This window comes from Liolophura sinensis, chromosome 4 (genome assembly GCF_032854445.1).
Source record: "Liolophura sinensis isolate JHLJ2023 chromosome 4, CUHK_Ljap_v2, whole genome shotgun sequence".
NCBI lineage: Eukaryota > Metazoa > Mollusca > Polyplacophora > Chitonida > Chitonidae > Liolophura > Liolophura sinensis.
Genome location: NC_088298.1, coordinates 10,621,106 through 10,637,503, shown reverse-complemented (window position 1 = coordinate 10,637,503; position 16,398 = coordinate 10,621,106). Strand labels below are relative to the sequence as shown.

General features: G+C 38.9%; 1 protein-coding gene across 1 annotated transcript in view; it reads left to right on the top strand.

The window, feature by feature from the left end:
- LOC135464634 (probable nuclear hormone receptor HR38) overlaps positions 1 to 15,441 on the top strand; it is a 36,506-nt gene extending 21,065 nt beyond the window's left edge. Inside the window, exons 2-9 of the mRNA XM_064742092.1 lie at positions 6,519 to 6,721; positions 8,734 to 9,557; positions 9,961 to 10,144; positions 10,364 to 10,493; positions 11,362 to 11,522; positions 12,144 to 12,346; positions 13,945 to 14,123; positions 14,800 to 15,441. Coding sequence (XP_064598162.1) covers positions 6,701 to 6,721; positions 8,734 to 9,557; positions 9,961 to 10,144; positions 10,364 to 10,493; positions 11,362 to 11,522; positions 12,144 to 12,346; positions 13,945 to 14,123; positions 14,800 to 15,059 — 1,962 coding nt within the window. The 5' untranslated portion in view covers positions 6,519 to 6,700 and the 3' untranslated portion in view covers positions 15,060 to 15,441. The remainder of the gene's footprint in view (positions 1 to 6,518; positions 6,722 to 8,733; positions 9,558 to 9,960; positions 10,145 to 10,363; positions 10,494 to 11,361; positions 11,523 to 12,143; positions 12,347 to 13,944; positions 14,124 to 14,799) is intronic.
- Positions 15,442 to 16,398: the final 957 nt, after the last annotated feature.

The window sequence follows — 16,398 nt, the reverse complement described above, 5'->3', positions numbered from 1 at the left end:
CAAATTTCGACGGAAACGCACCGGTGGGGCGACGCATATTAGAAAAACCTGTTAATACAAAATATTTCAGTGTGCATTGTATATAAATATAACTTTTGTGGGAATTCGCGTTATAGTTTTCCAGCAGTTTCAGAGGGATACAGAATCGTCACTGATTGGTTGGTGTGAGAGAAAGACAAGTTCAGGGCTAACATGGATTCTAGGTACTACATTATTCAAGCGTGACCACGGCTGGAGGCTTTAACCTAAGAATCCTATCTCCATAGTTGGCCAATCAATGTCGATTCCTTATCCTTCTATCCTCACTTTGTCCTCCCTTAATATTCACTTTAAATTAAGGCAACATATTTTACATGTTTCGGGTTTAAGTTACAGGCCTCAGAATCACGAAGCGATCTTAGACTTAAGTAAAGATTTCAACCATTAAACTTGGTATGTCCCTTTCCGTCTTTTAGGGGAAATTTGTTTTACAACAACTTACCCAGAACATATTTTGTCAAACACTATTTTGACCTTGTTACATAAGAAATAACAATCACTAAGTGATTTGAAATCTTAACATAAGTCTAAGATCGCTTCGTGTTCTCGGCGCCTGAGAGTTATCAGAGCCTAAGTGGATTGTAAACTACCACGGTAACATATGTCTTTCACTTGTATTGCAATGAACTAAGCGTGAGATACAGCCTACAACTCAAAACTCAAAAGTGTTTTATTGTCAGTCACATTTTAAAGTTGTTCACAGAAATTCTAGAACAATGTGAGTTTAACTTTGCTTACAGTGTCTTAAATTTTCGGGATTTACACACCTCCTATTTTATAAATTACTACTTCGCCCAACACATCGCGTTCTTGTTTTGCTGCAGTATTAATTGATTTTTGTATACAACTTATGTTGTCTTAATATCTATAATAATAATTGTTTTTATTCGTAAGAAACTGTACAACCAGTTTTGTCCTGAATTACTAGTTTGGGTGAAACCACGTTACAGTTCTGACATTCATTCATATGACTTGTCCACACATGCAGTCGAACTTAACGTTATGCTGGGGATTAGTTCAAATCCAATCAAATTTTTGCTGTTATTTTACAATAGCCCAAATAATTACCTTCACAAAATGTCAGCCTCGTCAGTCTGCACCTCGCCGGTATAGCGTCTTTAACACAATAGCCAATCTACAGCCCTTACCTGCTTAATACATATAAAATATTAAATTCTAAATGTCTCCCGCGTGCATGAGGCGCAGTAGCTGTGTCGCCTATACAATTGCGTGAAATTACTATATTTTGAAATATTCATGTTGTAATTTTGCTGAATTTCTGGTGCCCTATTCCTGCCTTAATTGTTTACCAATTCACAGGTATAAATTAGTACCGGTATTGCTTGCGGTGCGTACTTTGTAGTACATGTAAACAATGTGATTATCTAATCGCCTTTGATCTGGCCGCTGTGTGAGATATTACGGGACATATGACTGGACAAGCCCTCGGGGGATCTGGTCTTGTGCTGTGAGAGGAGAGAGATTATTATCCGTTAACGTAACATTTAACAACTCAACTCCTTTTCATCCAGCCCTATACATGTATTATTAGGTTTACATTGTCAGAGTTATCACCGCCGTATCGTAAACAAAGATGAACTACCATGAGGCATCAACCTCTAGAAATTGTACACGTTAATTAATAAAAGAGAACCATTTTATATTGACTTTATACACAGAATTACAAAACAACATCAACAATTGAAATTAACGCCAAGAATGTAACGCCTTCATGCATTTCCGCCTTCGTTTACACGTTAGTTGTATTAAGATCACTGTGTCTTCCAAAAATATGGTGTGCAAATATGTGTAGGTCACAGGTGGTGAAGCTCATCAGTAACTTGCCAAGGTTTGCTATGGTTTATCCCATGCCCTCTGCTTTCCTACAACCATAAAACCGCCATTTCATCAGTTAAAAAATCTTGAATATGGGGTAAAACAACAACGAAATAAATAAATAACTCATCTTGGGCATGGCGTTAAACAACAACCTAACAAATAAATAAATAACTCATGCCGGCTTTAGCTTTCAACACTAGGCTGATTCTACCCTAACAAATTTTACAGTTGAATATTGAACAGAAGTTAATTTGTGATGCCGTTGTCCCAGTGGCAGACAATACTTTTAGAATACAAGTAAGTCAGTTCGCTATTGGTATCAGCATATCGAACATAACTTCATGCATATTTGCAAGCCGCTGATGATGGCTTGCTGTATAGAGAATGTCAGTTTGGTCCCCTTCGTTATATAACATTAGTAACAGTGCTAACAAGATGTAAAAGATTTATATTTAACTTTATTGTGAATAGTAGTTAGTAAATATCTTTTTTTTTTAACTGCAGCACTTGGATCGGGCAATGTCAAGTATTCTTTGTTTCTACATTGGCATTAGAATCAGTTATACATTTCACTGTTTTTTTGTCACTGGAGCCTCAAATATGGAAAAGTTATCTTCCGCGCGCATTGATATTTGGTAATAGTCCGAATTCATTCTGTAATTTACCAACGACCCACAAGGGATGGAAACATGGGGAGCGGTTATTAATTTACTAATTACCAGAAGGGAACGAAGTGTGGAAATGCCAAAGGTGGGCAGTGTCAGCGAAAACGGCCGATTTGGGGAAACAATTACGAGTATTGAGATATTAAGGGGCTTTTTAGCCCACTTAAAGGGAACTGAGAGGCGGGAGTATTAGCATGCCGGGCAATGATTCAGTGACTCCTGACAGACCTGTTAACAATGCAGCCTGGTAGACGGTTTGGAGGGCAGGGGGTTGGTTATGACGGGGTGGGAGGGGGGCAACAGGAAAACCCAATTTACTAGATGACCAAATTTATCGAATAGCAGGCCACGGAGTAACCGTATACCATAGAAGCATGCATTGAATTCCTTGGAGTGATATTGTACTCTATTGTATAGATTATTAACTATCACCTGTAGTGTTTATATTGTTGTGTGTCCTTTTTTCTAATTTTGCAGTTAAGCTGTAGGGCTGCTTATTTCCGATATCAATATGTGATGGACGTATGGCATTTTGTAATGATTATCTGTCCCAGTGCTCTCTCTTGGTTGGAAACAGTTGTGTCATTGAGGGTGCCTTTGGGTTAGAGGTTCTGTTGACAGTCCATATTGGTGTTACTAGCCGCATCCTATAGACTCAGTCCCGCTCGGTACCACACGGGCTCGCTGGGTTCCGCTCGGTCTAATTCGGTACCACTTTTTGTCTCTCTCGTGAGATGTGTACACTGCGTGATTGCTTAGTTGCAGTGCTACAGATTCAAGCTACGGACAACATTTACTAGCAAAACTATTTTGAATTTGCAGTGGTACTTGATTTCAAGTTACGGACAACATTTACTAGCAAAACTATTTTGAATTTGCTGTGGCGCTTGATTCAAGTTACGGACAACATTTACTAGCAAAACTATTTTGAATTTGCGGTGGTACTTGATTTCAAGTTACGGACCACATTTACTAGCAAAACTATTTTGAATTTGCAGTGGCGCTTGATTCAAGTTACGGACCACATTTACTAGCAAAACTATTTTGAATTTGCAGTGGCGCTTGATTCAAGTTACGGACCACATTTACTAGCAAAATTATTTTGAATTCACCAGATACATCGTAACCATGTTTACCCACATACATGATAGACCTAATAAATCATTAAATCTGAATTGTTTGGCACACTATATCTGTATAATAATACATTGCTAACACTTTATTGATGTTAGTTCTCATTACCAGCAATTAGCATTTTTTTCTTATCATAGATTGCTAGCGCCTCTAAGTAAGCATGTTATTATGTATTTATTATATGTATTTACTATGTATCCCCATTAACTGACGTATTTAATGGGATAAAGATAACGTCGATAAGGATATAAAACAGGTCTAAGCGGTAGACCCAGCCGGATACCTCTTACGATATTAACAAAAGTTTGTGCTAAGCGTTTAAATCGGCCCGGAACAACAGTTTTGTGGACTGCTTTCACATGATTCTGTGCGAATATTTTCAGAGTTTGTTTGGTGCTTATGACACTCACTGTAAACTACATTTTTACGGTCGGTTCCTGAGGAAAAAACATTCAAACAAAGCCATTCTCTTTGTTTAGTCGTCTCTGAAAGTCGATTACACAAGAGGGATTTCGGATTCTGCATCTTTCAGCTGTTGGATTTTTTCGAATAACCACGTTGAATATTCTGTCCGGATTCGTTAATGCGTACTCACGGAAAAATACTTGTGTGATAAGCTGGATGGCACAAAATTATTTCTTGTACGGAGGTAGAATATAAATAGTCTGACGGAATTTTTCTCATGTTAAGTATACATATAGTCTTTGGAGTAGAAACCTTTCTGGGATTTTACCGTAACACTATATGGATTGTCTTCACGTATTCACACGCGGTAATGCCTTTCTGGGATTTTACCGTAACACTATATGGATTGTCTTCACGTATTCGCACGCGGTAATGCCTTTCTGGGATTTTACCGTAACACTATATGGATTGTCTTCACGTATTCGCACGCGGTAATGCCTTGTAACAAAAAAATATTATTTTTCACTGAGCTAAATGAGATTATAAAGGTTACTTCAGTAGCACTTGCTGTGGCCCATTATATTATTATATATAATTTTGATTTATTGGTAAAACGTATATATAACTGTAGAAATTGAGAGAAGTCTTCCGTCGACCTTGTCACTGTTAGAAGAAATTAAAACTGAACGAAAGTTCATTTTTAAAGTTAGAACAGACTTGACAGACAGAATTAACAGACAAATATTCATTCGTATTATTATGTAAACTTACTCTGAATGCGTACTAAAAGCCTCACATCATTCCTGAGAGACCTGAATTTGTTAAAAATTTAATCCTTTGCAGTATATGTTAACACATAATATTGCCCTGTACCTACTCCATTTACGTTTGACTGCGTTTTAGATGTTGTTGTTAGCACCTATACCCTTGAAAAATTCAACCACAGACGCAGTATCTCCCCGGCCGATTCAAAATTGTCACGTGATACGTGGTCGATTGTTCATTGATCGTTTTGATTGACAAGAGGCAGATGTTCTGCTTACAAATCCTATTGGATTACTCGTGAGGATGAATATTTATCATCACGACCCTTTTGCCGAAATGAAAATGTGTCTTTAGCGTTGATGTAACGCGACGAACCCCTGTTTATCTGACGCTGCTCCGCCGGGGATTTACTTGATTCGTAGTAAAAAGAAGTCCCTTAATTTATTTGCACGGATCGTAGCACTATTTCTGTGCGCTATACCCATCAGCTTAGCATTTTGCCTGTCGACAGCAGACGACCACAGCGTGTATGTATGTATGTATTCTATGCAATGTATTTCAGCCACGCAACATTTTAAACTCATCCGAAAATACTATAACTGTGGAAACTTTTACATATTTCGTTAATTTATTTTCATTTTTTTTGTCGTACTTTTGATTAATTTCCCCTTCAATTAACTATCAGTCACTGATAGTGTATTGATTAACGATACACCGTGGATTGAACATTTCACAGATTTCCTAACCTGGCAAAATGTTTTCCTAACAAAATTTATAGAATGCGAATGTAGTGCTTCTGTTTTTTATGCAGCACGATAAAGAATTCGCTGTTAGGAAATATTAGATTTTAAATCGTTTGTGACTTAAAGCTGTTACGTATACAATGTGCTAATTGACATTTGACATCTTAAAACAGGTCTAAGCGTATACTTCAAACATTATTCTTGGTTTTTAATTTTCAGATCAAGAATCTTCTCTTAATATGTTAAATCGCTCATTTTTTTTATCCCATTGTGAATTCGGAGGTTTGAATTTTTGCAGTGACACCGAATTTACACAAATTTGCTATACCTGAACTGTTTTTCTTTCAGAAGATCAATTCAACCACACGTTTTAATGTACGCAGAGCCACTGATAATTGAATTTGTCCCATCTTCTTTCATAATATAACATTACATTTTCTCATAAGTCTGTGTTAACTTGCTTTTCAATTCAGAAAATGTTACTTTGTTTATGAAAATGCTCTCATATTTTCAATACTGTGGATTTTTTCCAGCCATTGATACCCGCGAACAACAACAACATCTCAAACGCAGACAGACGTAGGCCTGTATGCTTTAGGTACAGGGCAGTATGTAGTTTCCTGCGTTAACATAAATAAACAGAAGGTTTATTTATTTGATTGATGTTTAAGGCGGAATATTTCGAGTAGGCTTATAATGACGGCGGTCTAGTGTTTTTGGGGTTGACGTTCCAGAGAAAACCACGTTCCCTTCTAGATCTTCCATACAAGGAGTAAATATTTATGTGAAGATAAATATTTTAAAAATCGGTGTATCAATATATTGTTATCTAAATTCATTTTTAGAAAGCGTTAAGCCATAGACATTCATTCATTTATGTTTAGAAGTGATTTTTCATGTTTTTTTTTCTTTCTTCGAACTGTGTCAGGTTTAGCCGGTGAAGCCTCGTCTGCCGAGACTTTAACGACGAGCGAACTCGGTGTTTACCGACAAGGGGTTAACAGCCGCCCAGATTTAGCACGGCCCTTCTCTCCTGCCGAGGGCCCGTCCCGAGCCCGTGCCCCGGTCGAGCCAACCCTGTCACCGTCAGACAACAACAACACACCGTCAATGTTGCTGTTACATTCTCAGGTGGGTAAGGGAGCTTATTGGGATTTTTCACCGTTGTGGTTTGTTTGGTGTTGTTTGGGGTTTATTTGTGGTATAGAGCAAAACCTGGATATCCAAACTTTCATATGTTCTACATAGTCAAGGCTACAGAGCAGAGAGAGACTGGGACATTTGATAGGTCGCTCCCCTAACAATTCTTAATGATCAATTTCCATCAGCCATTTTATGGATGTACCATTTTTGTAATAATCATTTACTACAGAGTTGATGCTTTTTTCGTGCGTTTTTCTTGCTCATCGTCTTTTTTTCATCTTTGTGTTGGTGGTTCGTATCTTTCATCTTTGATATAAGTCTGTAGAGCAATTTTGCTTGTTCTTGTACTTTCTCAAACACCTTCACATAGTCCGGCCGCGGTATTAAGTCAAGAAATTTGACAGTACCTGGTGAAGCTCTGTGGCTGCTAGGCAACAAAAACATTTATATTATACCTAGGAAAGCTGTAATGTTAAACAACGTATTTAGGGGAAAAGTTACTTAAATGTAATAAATGTCGTGCACAGTTGCTCTATAGCATGAATGTTATGTAGACGTACATTATGTGTAATGAAAACGTTTGAGGTCTAATAATAATAAAAAAAAATGAAGTATATGTTATTTTTGCTAGCTGTTTAAAGAAAGTCTTTTTTTCTTTTCGCGAGAAATGTACACTTCATACAATATTTTATTCAAGAGCTTGGTCTTTCGAAAGAAAGAAAAATACTTCGAACTTGTCCATGATATGGTTTATGTTTCATTTTATATTTCCGTTTTGTAATGATAACTACATTTTATTAATTAAGTGGTCAATGGTCCCATGAATTTTAACAAGGACCAAATGCTGAAGCCAATGCTCTGTGGACATATGTTAGATTTATGGAGAGAACGTGGCTGGAATTTGCAAAGATAAACCCGTGTCCCCAGCGCCGACGAGAGACACTACGGCGTATTAAATAATGACCAATACGATAAAGTCGTAACGCACACAGCGGGTCAAAGGTCACTCCACAAATCCTCGCCGATGCGCGTGTCGAGTTCACGGTCACGTGCTTAGCGAACGTGAACTGTCGGGACGATCAAATAAGTGAAGCACTATTCCAGCTCCCTCGACAGATCGGAGAATTTTTCTTTGACCGCAGACGTAACCAGTGCATGACAGTTGTTGATCCTCAGGCTTTGGTGGCGTCGCGTGACTTGGCGGACAACGCGCTTCATTCATCGTGGTTCAAGTATGACCTTGCGTGAACTGAGCGTGCGCCACCTAGCGGGGAACACTGCACCAACCTCAGTTTGGCAAGCGATATGTTCTGCTGTGTTTGTGCCGATTTAATTGAACAGATTGCACAAGACGTTCGTCACAATTGCCCCAGTGTTACAACAATCAGGTACAGATTGTGCCACGCACTTCATCGGATGAAACCATACAATGTACACAAAAAACGCTGAAATAAAACACGATTTAAAAAGTGTCGAATTAATTGGGCTTTAAATTTCACGCTTGTGAGTTGTCGGTTCATAAAGAAGAAAACAATATAATGTGTATAACAAAGAAATGCATTGATCATTGAACATTATGTGGTTTGCAAATGTAAAAAGTGCGATGGGAATTAATGCGAGAGTCAAAAATCACGAAAGAAGTTACCAGGCAGTTGGACATTCGGAACTGAATACAATCGGCATCAATTCCAGGCCTAACGGTATATAAGTAGATAGAAATATGCATTCAGAAAAGGCCAGAGCGGACATTTTAATTCTGTATTTATACAGAATATAGCCCTGTTGTTTCCAGCTAAATGCTTAGACATTAAATCGTAAGTATCCATCTGTGCTTTGAACTGAGCGAATATGGGTAATATATCACAGATGAAGTTGATTGGTTGATTGGTCAGTACCTGTACATACAGCGTTCCAGGCAACGATATAGCATGATGTGTGATAAGTCAAACGGAGAGAACTGAAACAATTTTGCTAACGTACTGTCCGGATTTGTTTTACAGACGACATTTTCCACCGGGACGTCACCGGTGGTGGACCAGTTTTCGTCAGCAGCCTACAGCATGAACACCGCTAACCCCGTTCCCGCGGACATCAGTGTCTACCCTTACTCTGCGGTCACCCTTCCTTCGTACACACTGGAGAGCAGCTTAGCCGCAGCAGACGTCCCCGTCGACGCCTACGCCGGATATGACAACAGTCAGGTCACCGCTCATGGGTACCAGCAGCCTGTATCACAGACTACGCCCCAGACTTATCCGGATGCTACCTTCGGATACGAAGCTGGTATTCTCTTTGAAAAAGATTCCGCCAGTAAACAGGGCTTTTCTGGACTCTTCACCGATCACTGCGCTACAGTGACTCAAGAACAAGCCGAGAAATTCGGTGAAACCACCCACTATCAGGGACATTTTCAAAACTTTCCGGCTGATACGGATCCTTCATCGTACTATCATCACCATCCCCATCAAACAGGTTTCCATGACAACCAAAAATATTTCTCCAAATCTCACGGTTATCACCAAACGCAGCCATTGTTCAGTCATTCAGAGGTGCAGGGCTTCACGGATCTGGATCAAAAACAAGCCGTGTTTTCACATGGTTACCATGACAACACGGGACTCTATCAGACAAGAGACGAAAGTGGTTACCCTGGTTACCACCAGTCGGGTTACTATGAGAGTCAGCGGCTTCCCAGCCCAGATGCTAATTTCAATTTTCCCGCCACTGGCGCTCTTTATCGGGGTGAAATGAACATTCATCTGTCCAGGCAAGCTTTTCAGCGGCGGCCTTCGCTGACCATTTCCACTCCGAGAACTCCCGACGGGTGAGTAGGAATATAAAAACCATGTTAATGACCCGAAATGAAACTTGCATATATAATAAATATTAAATAATGATATATTAACCAACCGAACACAGAATAAGAAATCCAATTTTGCACATTGGATTTCATACATATCCCTAGATACAGCAACTGAATCAAAGGATCCGAAAAAACTTAGAAAAATGGGAGTAGAATACAGAATTTCGTACTCATGTGAATAATATACATGTTTAGATTGCTCCGTTAAAGAATAGGAGAAAACTTGAGTCTCCAAAACTATTACACATTTATTACACAGCCACGTGTCTAAGAAAAACGAAATTTTGGAAATGTTTCATGAGGCAAAAAAAGAAAAACCCTAAAAGACTGTCGATTTTTCATATGGATTTTATTACATCTACAGGATGGAGGTTCAAAAATTCCAGATGCAGTCTCCGACTACTCCCTCCACGCCTTCGTCGAGTCGTTCATCGCCGTGCCAGGAAACGCCGCAGAAAGAGTGCCAGATGTGCGCCGTGTGCGGTGACAACGCTGCCTGTCAGCATTACGGCGTCAGAACCTGCGAGGGCTGCAAAGGCTTTTTCAAGGTAACTGACCAATATTAAAAGCGAAATTGGATACAATGAAAACGAAAGCGAAAGAAAACTGATTAAAATGCATGAAACAATAAGAATAAGAAAAAAGTGACTGAGAGCAGAGGAGAAAAGAAAAGTTTAGCACAGCTTATAACATGGGAACTTTTGTCAAAGAAAACATATATTAGTTGTTTAATCATGAGATGTAAACTATTTTCTTTCTCGTTACAGAGAACTGTTCAGAAGGGCGCCAAATACGTCTGTCTCGCGGACAAGAATTGTCCCGTGGATAAAAGACGGAGAAATAGGTGTCAGTTCTGTCGTTTTCAAAAATGCTTGGCAGTCGGAATGGTGAAAGAAGGTACGGAAATATTATTGCCACCCCAATTATTTTCCTTTCTGTTTTGTTTCGTTAAACTTTACATTTTCTTTCTAAGGGGATAGTTTATCTGCACTGCTGATATGAAGGGAATTGAAGAAGAATACACACTGAATTCTATTTCTAGGTTTAAAAATTTCGTAAAAAACTAAAATATCGAAGAAAAGAATGAAGTAAGCAGTCCATGCAGGGAATGGAACCCTCAGTGTGGCTTCTCCTGACGAAGTGACTGTCACACAGCATGGAATCTCGGTTGATCCGATTCTTCCGCCGCTGGCAGTGTTGATCCAGCTGTTACTGGGTGCTAATATGTTTTAGTATCAGCTGGAAAGAAGACTTGGATTTGTGTAGACATCTGAGATATTTAGATAGCTAACTCGCTGATCTCGCCACTGGCAATAAAAATAGTATCCGGCCGTCCCTAAAACTCGAATCTTGAGTCACTGAAAAAGAAGGGTTTATTGAAGTTGGGTGGGAGAAACGGCTAACTAAAGGAGTTTTGGGTCAAGGGAACCTCAGGAATACCGAGGATGTATTTGCATGGACGGGAGCCATGTTGTATATATAAAGAAGCATATTTACAGAGATTGTCAGAAACATTTCTTTAAGAAACAAAACTTATCATCTAAAGCCTTTAATATATACGAGTCCACCACATTCTTCAAAGATGTAATACGACAGTAAAATTGTTTTCCGGTAAATCTACTCTAATCGTTTCACCAAGCAGCGATTTTCAGTGCCATGACAGAGGACCAACTGTCTCCTGTCCATACTTATCCAGTGTGATGGAGCCGATGTGAATCACCTGATCAGTCATTCAAACAGTCCTTTTTGATTTTTCTTCCCACAGTGGTGCGGACTGACAGCCTAAAAGGACGACGGGGACGGTTACCCTCAAAGCCCAAGAGTCCCCAGGAGTCTCCACCTTCCCCACCCGTCAGCCTCATTACCGCCCTGGTCAGGGCACACGTTGACACTTCACCGGACATTCCCAACCTAGATTACCAAAAGGTGAGGATTGAAGGCGCTCTCACAACAACAACAATAATGACAAAACAACAACAACACTTGGTTACGGCAAAAAAGGATGTTTTTAGGATATAAGCAAAAATGAACAAAAAGTTCAAGAAAACCCATTTTTACTAGTAAAGAAGAGAAACTGTAAATCAAATTGTTCTTTTTGTGTAATACGTCACTGTTCTCGTAAAGCTAAGAGTTAGTTCACAAGTACTGCAGCGTATAACAGCAGAGAATGCTATGTTTTTACACTGTCTGGAACCGACTTTTCTAGGCGAGAAATGCTGTGAGATCTCGCCCAGTTAGTTCAGTTATATAGTTATGTTAGCAAGTCCAAGCACGGGCTGGTGCATGCGAACTGAGTTTCAGCGATGATCACTGTGAATATTTTGATACATCATCTTGTTTAGCTAGAGGTTGTCTTATTAATTGAACTATCAAACTGCAAATGGTCGTTGATTCCCCGGGTCTCTGCCCAGCTTCCTCCCACCATAATGTTGGCTGCGGTCGTATAAGTGAAATATTCTTGAGTACCGCGTAAAATACCAATGAAATAAATAAATAAATAAATAAATTGAACTATTAATTCAGACTTTGGCATATTGTTATTTGCAGTTCAAACTTCCCACCGGTGAGGATAGCCCAACAACTGACGAAGACTACATCAAGTTATTTTACGACATTCTCGTCAGCTCCATTGACGTCATCAAAACGTGGGCAGAAAAGATCCCGGGTTTCCAAGATCTGTGTAAAGAAGATCAAGATCTTTTATTCCAGTCGGCCTCATTAGAACTCTTCGCACTAAGGACTGCATACAGGTGGGTTAGAGCCACAATGGGATGGAAAAAAACTATAATAAGCCTGAATCTGAATTTTAAAATTACTTGTGAATTAGCGGGCCCAAGAAAAAAGAATTTGTAAAACTTAAATGGATAGGTTAAATACAAAATAGATGTGCGGTATATTGGCTAATCTATTTCATCTGAAGTTTGGTATGTAAAAGTGCACTTTTTGAAGGACGTAAAAGTCTTAAAGCATACTTTTGATGTTTTTTTATTTCCTTTTCTGGAAAGGAAATTAATCAAACTTCACAAAAACCTTAACTGACGCTGTAAGGTGATGGAAAGTGGCTCAATGTCCCCACACATAAAATACAAACGGACGTGGTAACGATTTGGGAGTATGCCATTATGACATCATCTGACAGTGTGCAGAAACAATACAAAACTTGGCAGTAGACATAGTTGTAAATAGCACATGTTATAAACCCTGCGGCTAATGGTGGTATGGCGTTGATGTGTAGGCGTATTTCGTGAGTCGACTATAAGATTATATGCCATCAGCATAACGGTAACCGTTTAATTCGAAGTTGCTTAGTACGAAAAGAGCGAAACATTGTTCTTAAATGATTGTACAATTTACAATTTTCGATATTACAACGTATCGGACCAGTTAAATGATATATATGGTGATACAATGACTAAACATACCTGTTTGCAAAAGATGTATGCATGGAAAAAGGTACATACGCATTAAGTTACAGACTTGACAGTTTTGGGCTTTTTACATTGACTTTACCAGGGTTTACGATGGCGCAATGTTCAATCTTGACTCGTGTTCACTGCTAAGACCCAGACAATGATTCTTGAGGATCTCACAGCTAGTGTGATATCCGGTTAAAAAAAATTACATCCCTTGGGCCAAAACTTCCCACCTTCCAGCGTAAGCATCAACTGAGATCAACCAAAATCCGAAACCGTGCCTTCACCTCTCTTGCTACAGCTTTTGTGTTTTCTCGCGTGCTTCTAAAAAATCCGAAGCGGCGGCTGGTTGCCAGATGCTTAATGACGAGTGATCCCTAAAGGGGGTTGAGAACCGGGAAGGCTGCTTGAAATACAAGCCTCAAACTACAGTCGTATCAATAAATACAGAATTCACCAGGCCCCAAGGTTAACTGGCACGAAAATGATATTTCCTTTCTAGCCGATAGGATTATATTGAAGTCATATGTTAATAATTATGGGAAAGGGATTCAGTTACCCAGCAGAAAGTAAGAAAGAAAGAAAACCCAACAAAACACGGACCTACAAAACGGGAAGACAGCGTAGCCATGTTTGGCAGATAAATCTTACCTTCTGTAGAGTTTGTGCTAAAATGTTTCTTGAACATCTAAAGCAAGATAATGCATCTCATTTGGTAGGGTTACATTTTGAAATTTTAGGAGAAATATCTATGCAGAATTTAGGACCTATAGGCCCCTCTGCAACGTATGAGTTGCAAACTGTGATCTCCAAGCACGTAAAAAGTGCCATAAACAGTGATAAGCTTCTTGTTTTGCTAAAATAAAGCTTTTGTTATTTGTGTCTCGCGCAAAATATTAACTTTTCGTTTCGTTGTTGTTGTTCATCTGTTTCAGAATGCAGTCAGATGATGAGAAGGTAGTGTTTTGTAATGGAATGGTCATGCATAGGCTGCAGTGTCTACAAATGTTTGGCGATTGGATAGCGTCTGTACTAGAGTTTGGCAAATCCTTACAGAGGATGGGATTGGACATTTCCTCTTTGGCATGTATGGCAGCTCTGGCCATGGTAACATGTAAGTATCCATAGCAACATGCTTAATATGCTTATAATTTGGAAATAAAATTGATTCAAAATATGTATCTAACCTTCTGCTGTTCATAAGGAGAAAAAGTTTTAAAAATTTCTTCTGGTTGACTTCAGTAATGTAATGTCAGTGCTGTTTTTAATAGTGAGCACAGCTGGTTGTTTTACGATGTAGGCCTAATGGCAAATACGGTGTCGCGGTATATGCTTTGATTTTTTTTTTGTTGGCTCCACTAAATCAAATATATGTAAACCAAAATGTTTGCTGTGCAAAAGCCAGGTCATTACCAGATTCAGTGCTCACCATCTGTAGAGAGTATAAGTAAAGGGAGGCAAATCTTGTAAATGACGGGAGAATAACAGCGATACAGTATATATTTATTTTTTTACATGTCTTTTATGTCATTTTTAATAGGAATAATTTCCTTACTATATATGGCATAGTGGCATAGCTATATTATGAACAACATCAGTCCTTTGTCAAACTTCGTAGAAACTCAGTCTTAATGCTGCTGTCTTTTATATTGAGAGTACCACACTTATGTCATTTTCAAAATTTGCCTAACCTTACAGAGAACTGGTGATCGAGCCTGACTTTCTCCATTTAAATACTATTTCATATTATACATGCATACCTTATACTATAAAGGTCTTTTCCATTTCAGTACGCCATGGTCTGAAGGAACCGAAAAAGATGGAGGACTTACAGCTAAAGATCTTAGACACTTTGCGCGATCATTGCACATACAACAGTGAAGCCCAGAGAAAACCTCATTTCTTCTCCACCATTCTGGGAAAAATTGCAGAACTCAGGTCACTGAGTCGTGAAGGGCTCCAGAGACTCTTTTATCTCAAACTGGAAGACATGGTTCAAGCGCCACCAATAATAGAAAGTCTGTTTTTAACCAGTAAGCTCCCATTTTAAGCCGAGTTACCCCCCTCTTGCGTTAAATAGGTAGTTTAGGACCACGTGTGGAATTTCGCACTGTTTTTTGCATAATCTACGCCAAAGACGATCGTTTTTGTATTTGGCAGCATTCATTTACGTTATTATGTCGGAGTTTTGTATTTAGCCTACATTGTTTTCCGTCATCACTGAGCTAACACATCGCCGGACTTCCCCCGCCCTTTCCACCACCCACACGTCCACCACCCACTGACACTTTTACATCTTTTTACCGAAATGTTGGTTTTTAAAGCGTAAGTATAAACATGTACTGCATTGAAAACACCATTTATTGAGATTATTGTGTTTTGTTTTTACTTGTTCAATCCTTTTTATCGCATTTTTAATTTATTTCTGTGTTTCCCCATACAGCAATTGCTTGATGTTTATGATTTTGTTACTTTAGTTCTCTCTATATATATATAAATATACATATATATGTGTGTGTGCGTGTGCGTATGTAACAGCATTATTCGTGAAATAAGGCATAATGTTTTGTTTGTCAGAGTGTTTAGGTGTTCTTGTTTTGTGATGTCATCTCTAATGGGTAATTTGAAAATCCATCGTCAGCTTCCACCTTCTCATTATACATGTATGTAAATTTGGAATTATTGGCATCGTATATTTGGGCTCGGAATTTTTTTAGCGGGCCCAGAAGTTTTATTGGCCATGTTTGGGGCTTTTTTATGCAATGTCGCTTCGCATTAGTTGCTATTAGTCTGTTTTTTCTACATGCAAAATATTGCCCCTTTAATTTATCAACTTAGCATTGAACTGGCGACACAAGTTTTTCAAATCTAGTCGCGCCATTTAGATTACTAATACAGTGCATGGCGTTTTTCTTTTCGCTGGAAATCGTAGAAAACCATTTGAGTAATGAGTTATTTTTATTTTTTGCAGATCAATACCGTTAAACTATATTGCAAGAAGTATATTGCATTTCTCTTCCACTCCCATAATGCCGCATTCAAAATGGCGTTCACGCGCGAGCCTCTGGTTCCGGCAAACCATTACACCATCTTCTGATTCTTCATCACATTCCGAACTGTTAAGATCTCACAGCATCCTAACATTTCCAAAACTCCTCGGCCCAGTATTTTTCTTCATCTCATCCCGGGGTAGCCAAATGACTTGATTTTTCCCGCAAGAAATCATATCTGAAACTTTTGTTTGTTGTTGATGTCGATGGAACAGATGACTCAGCAGAATTCTCTCAGATTGAATCCGAACCTACACTTTCACCCCCCACAACCACAAAGCAGGGTATTCAATTTATTCCCTTTTTATTTTAATCTTGCCCTTTGTCGTCATAATATTC